Below are 13,510 nucleotides of genomic sequence, written 5' to 3'. Positions count from 1 at the left end.
CAGGGTTGATTTTTCTCATCTAAAAAGTCAAGTTAATACTAGAGTCACACGAAGAGTGTTGTAAAATGAGATAATTCATAGAGAGTGGTTAACACTGGCATTCTGTAATTGCTTAACAAATGTTACTGAATGGATTTGTGAATAATGGCCATAATTTAAATAATGTGTTAATTTTAACCTCAGTGAAGAGCTATAATACTAGTGACCTTATTAGTTAAATGGAAATAGTATAGTAAATACTGTGGCCAGTTATTTTGTTTAAAATTGAGCATTGTTGATCAAAAGTAAATTTTGGTGACTAGACCCTCTCATAGTCGTAATATATATATATGTATATATATATATATATATATATATATATATATAAAATGAAAGACTTATCTAGGTTATTATATAAAGTGAACCATAAAAAATTTTGTTCTCTCTTCTCTAACCATAATCGTTTCATTAGAAGGCAGTAATTGAGGATATAAAGTTTATTGTGCAAAATCAGAAATTTCTGGAGATCTAATGCACAGCATGGTGAGGACAGTTAATGTTGTATATCTGTAATATCTGTAATTTTCTAGGAGGACAGATTTCACACAGTGGTAGCTATGCAGAGTAAGGGATAGGTTAATTTGCTTGAAGGTGGTCCTTGTTTCACAATTTATACATGTGTCAGAACATCCAGTCTTACATTTTAATATATATGCTTTTTATATGTCAGTGATTTCTCTCTCAGTCAAGCTGTTAAAAGTAGAAAACTGGTTGACCTTATGCATAGCATTGAGGAGCTACATAGAGCCCTCAATGCGCAGTGAGGTCTTGGACCCTGAATAAATCAATAGGATATGTTGAAGCTTAGTACAAACTTAACTCAAACACAACAGGCAGCAATAATGGATCATTTTATTGGTTGAAGTTTTTAGAAGAAAATTAAATTCAGAGCTCCTCAGTGGTTCTATATCCTGTGTCATAAACAATACACAGGTAGAAGAGTCATGGACTTTTTGAAGAATTAACAGCAAATGCAAGATGCTTCTTTTGTGCCATTACAAATTGTATTTTTCTTCTCTCCCTTGAGAAGCGAGACAGAATAATGGGATGCTCCTGAAGAGAGATTGCTGTGTGCCAAGGCCATGCCTTTGGGAGCTCTGTATGGGGAGAAGAGCAATGTACGCTTGGCATTTTGAATCCATTATCAGGGAAATTCTGTTGTGTTCATCAGAATAGAGGCCTGGCAGTCAAGGTTTCCTTTCCAGATATTCACTGCTTTCAGTAGGCTTGGCCTTGGACACCTAGAAAGGGCTTAATGTTTTGCAAAATATAAGTTTCTAGCAGATAAAGATCTTCATTTTGTAAGAGTTGATAGAAAATGGGAGTTAATTACTCTGAAAGTAGCCATAAGATACTTAGCTAAGTCGTTTGGTAACTGAAGGCTAAGTGGACCTTAGTCAGTTAGCCTTTGAAACAGTGCACTCAAATATTTCCCACCTCAGTTCAGGCAAGAAATCACAGATTTGTGTGAATGCAAAATGTTCCTGTTTTCCTGGTATGAGGAAAAAGGGGGCAGTTACAAATATAATAGAGTATTGTATACAACATATGACTGATAATGTAAGGGACAGCATACTTGCAGAAAAATAGAAATACAAACAATATTGATAAAATATCTGTCAGAATAGGAGTGGTTTTATTTTGGGGCAGGAAATATTTGAAATTCTTTTATATACTTTATTATTAATTCTTATATTAAATACTATTGCAGGGAATTGAATTTTGATTTCTTGCTCTGGGTATTCAACTAAAGATTTTGACTTATGGAGTAATAATTGTACTTTGAAGTCTTTATAATATACAGTGACAAATGAAAGCTTTTCAATCTGCTAAATATTAATGAGTCAGAGTTCTATAAATATTTTTGCATGTAGCATCTTTAGGTGAATTAATAATATTTTTATAATCTAGAGTAATATTTCCTTAAAAATGTAATTTCCTGGAGAATTAAGTTGTGTTAATTTTTTCCATCATGGAAGAAATATGTTTATACCTTTTATTTTAGGATTTTGGAAAACAAGTACAGATTAAAAATACTTGCTGACAACGGAGAAAGGTCATAGCCACCTAAACTCTTCATAATATTAAACAAAGGCTCTCCCCTAACAACTTTTAACTTTTCTAGTACATTTGGCTTTTTCCTCATTTGTAACCAGAATAGTTACTTTAAAAACATAACTTTGTAAATAAGCTCTGCTTACAAATTTAGAGATTCTGGTACATTGTGTGTATTTAAATACAGTGAAAGTGGCCAGCTTAGGGTTCACAGCAGGAAGGGAGAACCTTGCTGGCATGGCCCGAATTGTACTTAGTTTATGACATCTCAGCACTGTATGAGTTATTTCAGCAATTTTTACCTTGACTATGTTCGGAGCACCTAGATGGAGAAATGCCAGGCACACGAGTAAAACTGGACGAGCTATTTAATTTTATACGTAAGAAAAGTCTGTTCATTCAGATTACTAAAATAATCTATGTGTATTAGTCAAAGACAGTTCCTAATCTGGCTCAGGAAAATATAGCTAAATAACCAAGGATATGAAATAGCACTCACATTGCTTGCTTATTTTGTTTTATGCTTTGTATATTTTTTCTTAACATTTTGTGCTGCTTTCAGTATGTTTTGAGAAAAAAATCCAAGTGTAGTAATTTACCCTACTTTCTTTATTTTGTTTTTTAAGGGATTTGAATGGTGTAATTAAATGAATGATTCTCACTCTTACCGTTTGCTGAGTAGGGACTGCAGGCCCACATTCTTTGCAATTGGAATCTCTTCGCTTAGGGTAGCTGGGCTAAGGGCTGTGTGTGGCTCAGTAGACAGACACCCCCCTGTAAAGAGCCTGTGCTAGTTTTCACTTCCATGGCAGAGACTCCGTATAAAGATGGTGACTAATAGAATACTGACTGCAGCCAGAAACCATTACCTTTAAATATACACAGAGAAGGGGCAGTGTCTGTATTCTTCCACCCTGCTACACACTAAGTATCATCACATCTATAAACCTGGATGATGTGATCATCACAAAATACAATTTCCTTCACTTTGTATAAACTTTAAAATCAGTTCAAGAAGCTTTATATTTATTATGTACTTTACTCATTCATAGATGAACACATTTCAAAACAATTTGAAATCTACCTAAGCAATAGCTGATCTGAAAAAGAATTTTCAAATGTATGAACTGGAGATTTTATAATATATCTTCCTGAAGATAGGAGTGATTCAGAGCTTGCCTTTGATTCAGAGCTTGCCTTTTTGCCAAGTACACAATAGCAGAATTCACAATCGGTGCATCAGTGCCTGCTACTAATTGTTGAGCTATCAAATAAAATTAAGAAAAAATTAGCATCTTTGAAAACAAATAAAAGTTTATTAAAAGTAATTAGCTGTCTGTTGTTGTTTCATGTGAGTTAGAGTCAAGGAAATTGAAGAGATAGAATAGATTGGGGATTAATGAAGTCTACATGGATCTCAAATAAACGTCATTATTTGTTCAGAAGGTTATTAGTATAAAAGTCATGAATGTTTAAATAAAAATACAATGTCCCTCTTTTCTGTGATGTTTTGTATATTAATATAAATATTCATGACTGATGAGTATCTGTTCAGGTTATCTCTGCGAATATAAATTTTCATATAACTGCCCCTCAGCGTTCATTGGATCGTGCTCCTGAATATGAATTCTCCAGTTCCAAAGTGGCACTGCGGGCATGGCCCAGCTCATGAATATTTACACACACAACTGCGCTTTCTGAGGGTAATCACATCCTCACAGATGATAATCTCCGTAGCTTTCAGTGATGGGAGCTGCATCAGGATGCTCCTCCCAGAACAGCTTTGTGAGCTCCTTGTTTTTGTTTCTTTCTTGGTAAATGATACAAACTTTTAAATATAAATACATCTGCTGCTCATCTTTCTCCACAAAGTCTCTTTTTCCTTTTGAACATATAAAAGATCATGCGTGCACGATTTAAGCACAGTTGAATCCACTTGCTTTATTAACGGAGATCACTGTAAAGAACATAAGAAGGTAGACCTGTGTCTCCTGACTCTAACTCTCTGACACTGTTTGGGTTTTATCTGAATTTCCCAAATTCGGAGCAGCCCAATCTGCTGACGTGCTGGTCCCAGGTACCCATTTTTACACGTAAGGAGAAAGGAGACATGAAGCTATGTATTCCATCTTTTTGAGTACAGGGAAAGTTACATTCTGTATCAGTGAAACTTTTAATGTGTTGGATTTAGTAGGCTGTGGTCACAGCAGCCCTCGTTATAGATTACATACCACAGGTTTGCACTTCCACCACCTCCACAGTATAAGGGCTTCTCGTTCATCATTATGAATGGCGTGTGTAAAATAGCTATTCAGGAGCAGTGAGGAGTTATAAATAGGGACAAAAATCAGTCTCCTAACCCTTATCACCGTTATGTGTTATTAACTGAATAATCAGGAAAGCAAAACTGTTGTCTGGAAGGTGGTGACAGAGTATCAACTGGTTCATGTTTTCTAACACTCATATTGTCAGGCCCCTGAATGATGTTTTTCTTTATCAAACTCTATGCATTTTGGTTGTTGGATAAGCACTGTTAATAAGCTATGCTTAATGAGAAATATTTTTTAATTCTGGTAACTACCAATTTATATTAGTTTCAGTTCCCCAGAATAAATGTAATCATTAGTTCTGCAAACATATACTAATAACTTTTTTTTAAAGTAATGGCAGGTCTGGGTCTCTAAAAAAGTAAACATTTTAAAAAGTCTCCTAAGGACAAGGAGGGACAATACGGACCCTCTTTCAGTGTGATGTCTCAGCACAGCGTTGGCAGTTCTGAGATGTGCCTGATTCCGCCCTCGGGACCTGAGTGACAGAGCCTTACCTCGCAGGGCTTCTTGCTGGTCACATTTGCGTGAGGACAGAGACTCCACCATGCTTGGGGGACTGTCCCCCACAGCTACACCAGGCAGAATGTCAGTGGTGTCAACATCAGGGAAAGTTTTGTTTGAAAAAGCAATTCTACATCTAAGACTTTCTGATAACCATTGAGTTTACCGTGCTTTTTTAGGCAGAGCAAGGAGAATATGTCACATTATTTTATAAAAGTCAAAGATTCGACTTTCAATTATAAGTTTGAATGAATGGATTTCTTTTCTTTTTATTAGCAACAATAGTGTTGAATGAACTCAACTGGACAAGTGCCTTAGATGAAGTTTTCAAGAAAAACCGAGAGGAGGACCCTACCTTGCTGTGGCAGGTGTTTGGCAGTGCCACTGGCCTGGCCCGCTACTACCCAGGTAAGTTATAGAGACTCGATAATTCTCAGAAGAAATCGGGAGTTCCAGCTACAATATTTTTTGTGAATGTTGCCTTCACTGTCGAGGATCATAGCATGCTATCTCTATAATGAAAAAAGATGTTCCCCTTGGATGACTCCAAAATGATCCCAGTCACCTTTACCTGGAATTCAGGCTGGGCTGGCTGTACCTGCAGCCTCACCAGGTAAGAGTGGCAGAGGGAACAGGTGAGAACCTGGAGCTGGAGGTCACGTGAGCCCAGAAACATTTCTGACACAACAGTACAAATGTTCAGCATAGACCAGACTGCGAGTCACAGGAGAGGAATTAATAAAATTTTTAGAAACTAGCACAAATATTTATCTTCAGATTTTGAGTCTACATTGTAATTTATAACAAAAGGTTAGTACGTTGCCTTAATTGGTAAATGTGGATTTGTTATATTGAGTATGACAAGAAATAAGAGGAAATCCTTTGAAGAACTGGGCTTTTTGTGAGAAGCTGGGTGAATTATGGGCAGGTGAGTGATCATATATATTCAGTGATGATGAATATACTTTAGAAATTAAAACAACATCTTTTAATGCTCTTTAGTTTTATAAAGGAGAGTGAGGAGAAATAAATAGTAATTTCTGTACCAAAAGTGAAGACTTAATCTCAGGTACATCCTGAGAACCCATTCAGATACTTTCAGTGAAAGGTTTGTTGGTATTTTTAGCTTCTCTGCTTGCTGAACGAATTGCCAAACACAAAATGCATTTTCTTTCTCAAAGGCTTGACCTGAATCATTGGAAATGTTGTAGGAAATTTGGCTTTCAGGGGACACAATATGACCTTAAGTAGGAGGCTTATTTGGGGGATTGAGGTTAACTAAACATGCTTAGTAAATTGAATTATTCATAGTAAAAAGGACTAATATAAAAGTAGATTGTATTAGGCTTCCTATCATAACAAATAACAGCACCAGGGAGCCTTCAGTCTGACCGGTACACAGGTTAGGTAAAGACTGTGTGTCCTGTGTGATTGCAAACACCTAAAGACGAGATCAGTGGTGATTATTTTTTACAGAAATCCAGAACCTTAAGAAAGGCCCAGTTTGTACTAAATATTGTAAGAAATAATTTATAATAATATGCTAATGTTCATATTTGATGTAGGGAAAATTATCACATCGGTAATTATCTTGATAGTAGAATTTTCCTCTTATAGACATATTTTCCCTATGCTCCAACACTTTTTTTCCCCATTAAGCTTATTGGTACATTTTAGGTATAAAATACAGTACCATTCATCATTGGGATCTTGTACCATTACATGAGTATCTTGGTTTCTTATTTTTTACCCCTTCCCCTGGCCTCCCTTCAACCCCTCCACCCTTCCCTATTTGTAAAGATTTTGTTCCCATTTTTTTCCTTTTCTCATATTTTTTCTTTTCCCTTCTTTCCTTTCCCCTACCACTCACAGTTCTACTGCTCCTTTAGACCTTTTCTTCCTATTACACAATATCAATTATACATTTTTAAATTACAATATCAAGATCTAGAAGACATTACCAGAGATTTTACAGAATTTAAAGGGATATAGAAAGCATATTACAAAAATCTTTTTTGAAATAAAATTTGACAATCTATACGAAGTACCTTGGAAGACAAATTAATGAAACTGACTCTGGAGGAAATATAAAATTTGAGTAGCACCTATTAAAGAAAGTATAATCCTAGCTTGAAAACCTACCTATATGACAACACCAGGCTCATATACATTTTAACTGATAAATTATATCAAACAATTAAAGCAAAAAAAGAAGGAACACTTCTCCCCTCATTTTAGGAAATCCACATTGTGCTAATCCTAAAACTGGATAAAGATAATAGAAGAGAAAAGTATGAACATAGATAGAAATTTGTTTAACAAAACGAACTATTAGAAGTCAGATCTGGCAGTATGTAGAAAGTGGTTTTGTTATAGGGATGGCAGTGTTGGTTCAGCATTGGAAGATCAACCCCCAAAAGTCATTATTTTAACAGAGGAAACGAAAAAGCCATATGATCCTGTCAGTAGTTGCATAAAAAGTATTAGACTAAATTCTACAGATGTTCATGGTAAAAGCTACCAGGAGACTAGAAGTAGAACAGAACCTTCTCAACAGATTAAAGACATGTACTCCATACTTCCAGCGAGAATGCCTTATATGAATGGAGAAGATACAATGCTTTCTCCCTAAGGTGGGGAACAAGGGCAGATATGCCTACTCTTCATCTGTCTATTAAACTTTGAAACATAGGCCCAAACCAAAATAGTCTGGCAATAAAATTACACAATTAGAATAGGATTGGCAAGGTAGAAGTAAAATCTTTTTATGTAGATGAAATGATCATCTGCAGAGAAAATATTAAGAAATCTCTAGGAGCCCCTAGAACTTGTATTTGAATTTAGCAGGATTAGAAAACATATAGTATATATAAAAATTCAGGTCTATGTATACTTGCTATAAATGAAGAATTGGATATTGAAATTTAAAAGTTATGTAGGAGTACAAAGGACCTAGAAAAGTAAAAAGAAAGAAAAACAGTATTGGAAGACATTTATTACCTAATTTTAAGACTTCCTCTAAAGCTACAATAATCAAGGCAGTGTTAGTGTAAGGAAAGACTTATAGATCATTGGAATAAAACAGAGAATCTAGAAATAGAACCACACATATATGATCCACTGAGTTTTGAAAGATTATTTAACATTAACATTTTGTAGAACATAAACTCAATTCAAGAGCAGAGGAAAAGATAGTGTTTTCAGCAAATGACACTAGAATGCCTGTTATCTGTATGTAAAAAATTAACCTCAACCCTTTATTTCCATACATAAAAATAACTTGAAAGGATCTATGAACCTAAATATGAAAGACTGAAACTATAAAACTTTAAGAAAAAATTATAAGGGAAAATATTTATGAATTTAGGGTAGGCAAGAATTTCCTAGGATATAAAAAACATGATGTGTAGAAGAAAAAAATTGATAAATGAGATTCCATCAAAATTTGGAACTTTAAATGATATCATTAAGAAAATGAAAAGTAATCCTTAAACAGACCATGTTTATAATGCATATAACCTAAGACCAGAATATATAAAAAACTCATACAGCTCATTAATAGACAACCCAATTAAAAAGTAGACACAAGAAGATGATAGCCAGTCCAGCACAAGGAAAGGTGTGCAACACTAGAATCAGAGAAATACTAATCAGTACAATAACAAGATGGAATTATACACTTATTAGGGAGATGAAGTTAAGTTTTAAAAGAACAAATGTCAGCTTAGGTGTGAACCAGTTAGAACTTACTAATACTGCTAATGTGAAATGTAAAATGATTAAACCATTTTGGAAAACAATATAGAAATTTCTTGTATTACTGTTAAGAACCAACAGTTCTGTTCTTAAGTTTCTACTTAAGAGGAATGAAAACACATGTTCACAGTAGATTTGTACATACAAGTTGAGTATCCCTTATCTGAAATTCTTGGGACCAGAGTGTTTCAGATATTCATTTGAAATCCACTTGATCTGCAAAGAGGATAACTACTCCTGCTTTTTTTTTGGGGGGGGGGTGTCCCGTCACATGGAATATTGTTTTCCACCCTTTAACTTTCAGTCTGTGAGTTTCTTTTTGAATTAAGTATGTTTCTTGTATGCAGCATATTGTTGGATCTTGCTTCTTGACCCATTCTGCCAGTCTATTTCTTTTGATTGGTGAATTGAGACCATTAACATTGATGGTTTATAACTTATACATATTGACTTATCATTGTCATAACTTTTTCTTTTTGTTGGATTCTCCTGCTTTGCATTTAATTTCTTGTCATGCCTGCTGGATTCATTCTGCTTTGCTTCCTGGGGTTGTGATCCTCATCGTCTTTTCCTAGAATATTGTCTAAAATTTTTTGGAGTGCTGATTTGGTATTCATGAAGTTCCTAAGGTGCTCTTTGTCATGAAAGTATCCTGTTTCTCCATCAATTTTGAAAGATAATTTTGCAGGGTACATCAATCTGGGTTGGAGGCTGTTTTCCTTTAGGACTTGAAATACATCACTCCAAGCTCTTCTTGCCTTGAGGGTTTGCATTGAGAAGTCTGCTGTGATTCTGATGGGCTTTCCTTTGTATGTGATTTGTTTCTTTTCTCTAACTGCTTGTAGAATTTTATTCTTCTGTTGGATTTCTGGAATCTTAACAATTATATGCCTATGTGTAGATTTTTTTTGATCAAGGCTATTTGGAGTCCTATATACCTCACTTATCTGTATGTCAAGTTCTTTTCCTCTGCTTTGGAAGTTTTCTGCCATCACTTCTGTCAAGTTTTTTAATGTCATCTGCCCTCTCTCCTGTTTCTTCATTGACTCTGATCAGTCTTATGTTATTCTTTGCATCATCTAGCAGCTGCTGGATAGATTTCTCATGGTCCCTTATAATTTTAAAGCCATTTTTCTTTTCCTGGTCACTAATAGCAATTTTATCCTCTGTATGTGAAATTCTGTCCTCACATTGGGTCATTCTGCTGCATAGACTTTCAGTGGAGTTTTTAATCTCCTGGAAATCTGTTTGCATCTGTTTTATGGATTCCATTTGTTTCCTATGTTGGGATTCCATCATGATCCTCAGCTCCTCTATTTTTTTTATCTGTGTCCTCTCTAGATTTATTAATCATGTCTTGCACTATGGGCACAATCTCTTCTGTTATGTGAGAAATTATTTCTGATTTCATTTTTTTCCAGATCCTCTTTTCTTGCAAGTTCAGGGACTTCAGGTGGTTGAGTATTAGATTGTTCCATCTCATTTCCCTTTGGGGTTGTTTTAGGTGATCTGAAAGTCTGGTTTTGAAACTTGTTTATGCATCTTCTCATTTCAATGGGGTTGGGGGGTGGTTGCTGCTGGTGCCCATGCAGCTCACCTCCTCTGTGCTGGCGGGCCTATGCTCCAACACTTAAAGGACTTCTCAGTTAATTTATTATTATTATTTATTATTATTATTAATTCTAAAATTAAATTTATAAGATATTATAAAGAAAAAAGCAACACTATTCATGCATCACGTAACAAACCGAGTATAATAAGCCTTCAAATTTTATCAGTTCTTATACAACATTTCTGAATACAATTAAAAATATGGGACTTGGACACTTTATTTTTGCCCATAAAACACAGATCAAATACATTTATCAATAACTCAGCAGTAGGTATCTTATGAATCTTTAAGAAATTACCTTATTATAAAATTCCACATATGAGAAGTGAATGGAAGAGGGAGAACATGTTAGCGAAAATGAGTATAATAATGAAAAATGGGAGCTCTGAACCCAAAAGAAGTGGATGATATGACAAAGAGAGACAAGGAAGGCTTTCGTGGGGGAAGTGATGAGAAGAGGGAAGAAGTTGCATTGTGTGTATGACCCGAGAAGGAATGGGACCGAGGCAGAGGGAGATGCGTTGAGTTCTGAATGCTTCTCAGAGAGCAGCGTTTTTACAGATAACTCAACTTGTACACTTACCAGCAAACCATCTTCTGCAGCCAATTCATTTTAAATGCTAAGCAGGGAGTGATGGCTTCCATTTATTTAACCCTGATCAGATATTAAAGTGTGCTGACTTTTGTTCCCTCCGTTGGGAAGATCTTTAGATGCTCATGCAGCCGAATCCACAGGGCCCCCAGAGCAGGAGCTGTAGGAATGACCCTGGGCCCAGGCTCATCACCTGCTGTTGGCCTGGCTTGGAGACACCTGGACACCACAGCGCAGGGTGTCAGCCCCAGGGCGCTCACCTGCCGAAGGGGCTTTTTCCACACAGCTGGGCTGCTGGCTGTGCTCATGCATTTTCAATGCTTCCGCTGCCCAGTTGGTCTCTGTAACAATAGTCATACAGTGGCATCGAGTCCCTAGCAAAGCCAGAAAGACAGTGTGAGAAGCAGGACAGCGTTTCTGTTTACACCAAGATGTCTTTGCAGCACATTTAACACATTCAGGTTTAAAGACTTAACAATGAAATAATTTTTGTATGTATTCTCAGCACATCACACTTTCCTCTCTAGTTTTACCATTTTGATGCAAGCCAGCATAGAATGGCTCATCCCTCCTTACTGCTCGTTACACCAAAGCTTGAAGATGGTCTTTCTGTTGCATCCATCATCTCAGTGAGCAGAAGCCGCTCACAGGCCTTCACCTAATTGGGTTTGCACATGCAGACTCAGCTTCCTGGGACATGGCTTCAGTGGCACTGAGGACTTTGGCGGATGTCCTAGTTTCTGGGTCCTAGTCATCAAGCCTGGAACACACAAAACATTAATAACTCCTCAGCTTAGCACCTGTGGGATTTTGTGCTCAATGAGATAATATGGCGAGAGATGCTCTAAACATACCAAGCTGTAGGCATGGCAGCAGCGGTGCATCAACTGGCACAATTCATGTACACCCGGCTTTAAAAGATATTAGAAACACAACTGAGGTTGTAGGTTGCTGACTGGGCTGCTGAACCAGAGCTGGGGAAGGGCTTTCGCCGGGGCTAAGCTATCATCCTAGACTGTGCCTGTGCCCTGAAGACTTGGCCTCTCACCTTCGGTCAGCTCGGAATTGCCGGAGAAACAGATGTCTACTGAGGCAAACCGTGAGGAACCAATTAGCCTAAGTATGCCTCATGAATTATTTGGGATATACCTTTTCTAAAACACTATTTGTTTTGTGTTTAAATTTAAACTTAACTGGTTATCTTAAAATTCTTTCTTTTGTTTGCAGTACTGGGGATTAAACGCATGGCCTTTTCATTAAGTTACTGCCCAGCCCCTCTTTAAAAATTTTTTTTTAAGTTTTGAGACAGAGTTTTGCTACATTGTCTGGGCTGGGCTCAAAGTTGGGATCCTCCTGCCTCAGCCTCCTAGAGTACTGAGATTACAGGCATAAACAGCCATGTCTGGCTTATTCTGTATTTCTTTATGCTAAATCTGTCAGGGTTCTCTCTCTGCCTCTCAGTGTCTATATTTGTAGCATGGGAAAGTCATCTTCCCAATTATGCCACAGAACTGTGAGAATCAAAATCTATTTTATACACACCCCCAAATGTAGAATTTTATACTTTTCTCTAATTGTGTAAGCTGCTGATTTTTGTTTCATTATCTCAAGAAACTTCTTGCTGCAGAATTATTAAAAATGAAATGTTTTGCAGAAACTAAAATCTTCTGATTCACAACAGAGTCTAAAATATATTCATGTTCCTTGTCAAAGGCCAGGCTTGGGCAGGGCCCAGTCTGGGGGCCTTCAGTGGGTCGCCAGTCTCTGAGTCCCAGCTCCAACACCTGATGGGGTGTCACCTTCAGAAACCCTCACTGCCCTCTGGTGAGGAGCATCAGGTTCAGTGGCAGAATTGTTGGGAAACAGGAAGCTTTAAATATCTTTCTCATTGTATTGCCCCGATGTAGAGGAAAGCCAGGGTTGGTGAGCCTCCTTTGTGATTGTCATGTGCCCGTTAAAAGTATGTGAAAACATGTTTTCTACTGTGGAGGTCTCCAGAGGTAAGGACTGTTTCCCCAGAGATGATTATGAAAAGTCTTCTCTTTGGGTACTTAGTGAAAGTTTGAATCCCCATGTCTGTCCTTGGACTCAGCCTCTGCTTGCTTTCGAATCTGGTTGATGTAGCTAAGAACTCAGCTTTGAAAAGCATTGCTATCTGTCCTTTGTCTTTTCCCTTCTCTTTTTCTTCTATCTCTTTCTCCAACCCTTCTTTCTCCTCTCAATTTGGAAGAAAAGTGTGTTGTGTTTGATAATAAGAGCATTATCCTGGGAGAAGTTCTTGGTTTGTGTAACAGCTGTTTTCAACACCATTCTAGATTTTGTTCAAATCACGCCCTACTGCTGTCCCTGCTTCTTCACCACTAACTTGGTGAGATGATTTCCAAGGCAGGCGTGAACATCATCCCCTGTGAGTGCAGGACTGTAGCATTTGCCTTGTCCACAGTTGTTGTTTTACTGGGTAACCAGGGTGACCTGCCTAGTGCAAGCATGACAGGCCATTAGACAGCTCCCGGTGTGGTGAACATGCATCCCATGCTCATCCATGGGAAGACTGAGTACACTAGGTGGAGTGACAGGGAGAGACTGACCAACAGCAGAAGAAATCCACTCTGCCGTCCTCCAGCA

General features: G+C 37.1%; 1 protein-coding gene across 8 annotated transcripts in view; it reads left to right on the top strand.

Annotated features, from left to right (window-relative positions):
- Positions 1 to 13,510, top strand: part of Cacna2d1 (calcium voltage-gated channel auxiliary subunit alpha2delta 1) — a 428,021-nt gene that overhangs the window by 294,422 nt on the left and 120,089 nt on the right. For all 8 annotated transcript variants that reach the window (XM_013070350.3, XM_013070351.3, XM_004839765.3 and 5 more), the window contains one exon: positions 5,202 to 5,333. In XM_013070350.3, the coding sequence (XP_012925804.1) occupies positions 5,202 to 5,333 (132 nt within the window). The remainder of the gene's footprint in view (positions 1 to 5,201; positions 5,334 to 13,510) is intronic.

The sequence above is a fragment of the Heterocephalus glaber genome, unplaced genomic scaffold (assembly GCF_053883595.1).
Source record: "Heterocephalus glaber isolate CG9 unplaced genomic scaffold, H.glaber_assembly_v1.0 deba00000678, whole genome shotgun sequence".
NCBI classification, from domain to species: Eukaryota; Metazoa; Chordata; class Mammalia; order Rodentia; family Bathyergidae; genus Heterocephalus; species Heterocephalus glaber.
The sequence above is the reverse complement of the archived record's forward strand: the minus strand, read 5'-3'. Positions and strand labels throughout refer to the sequence as shown.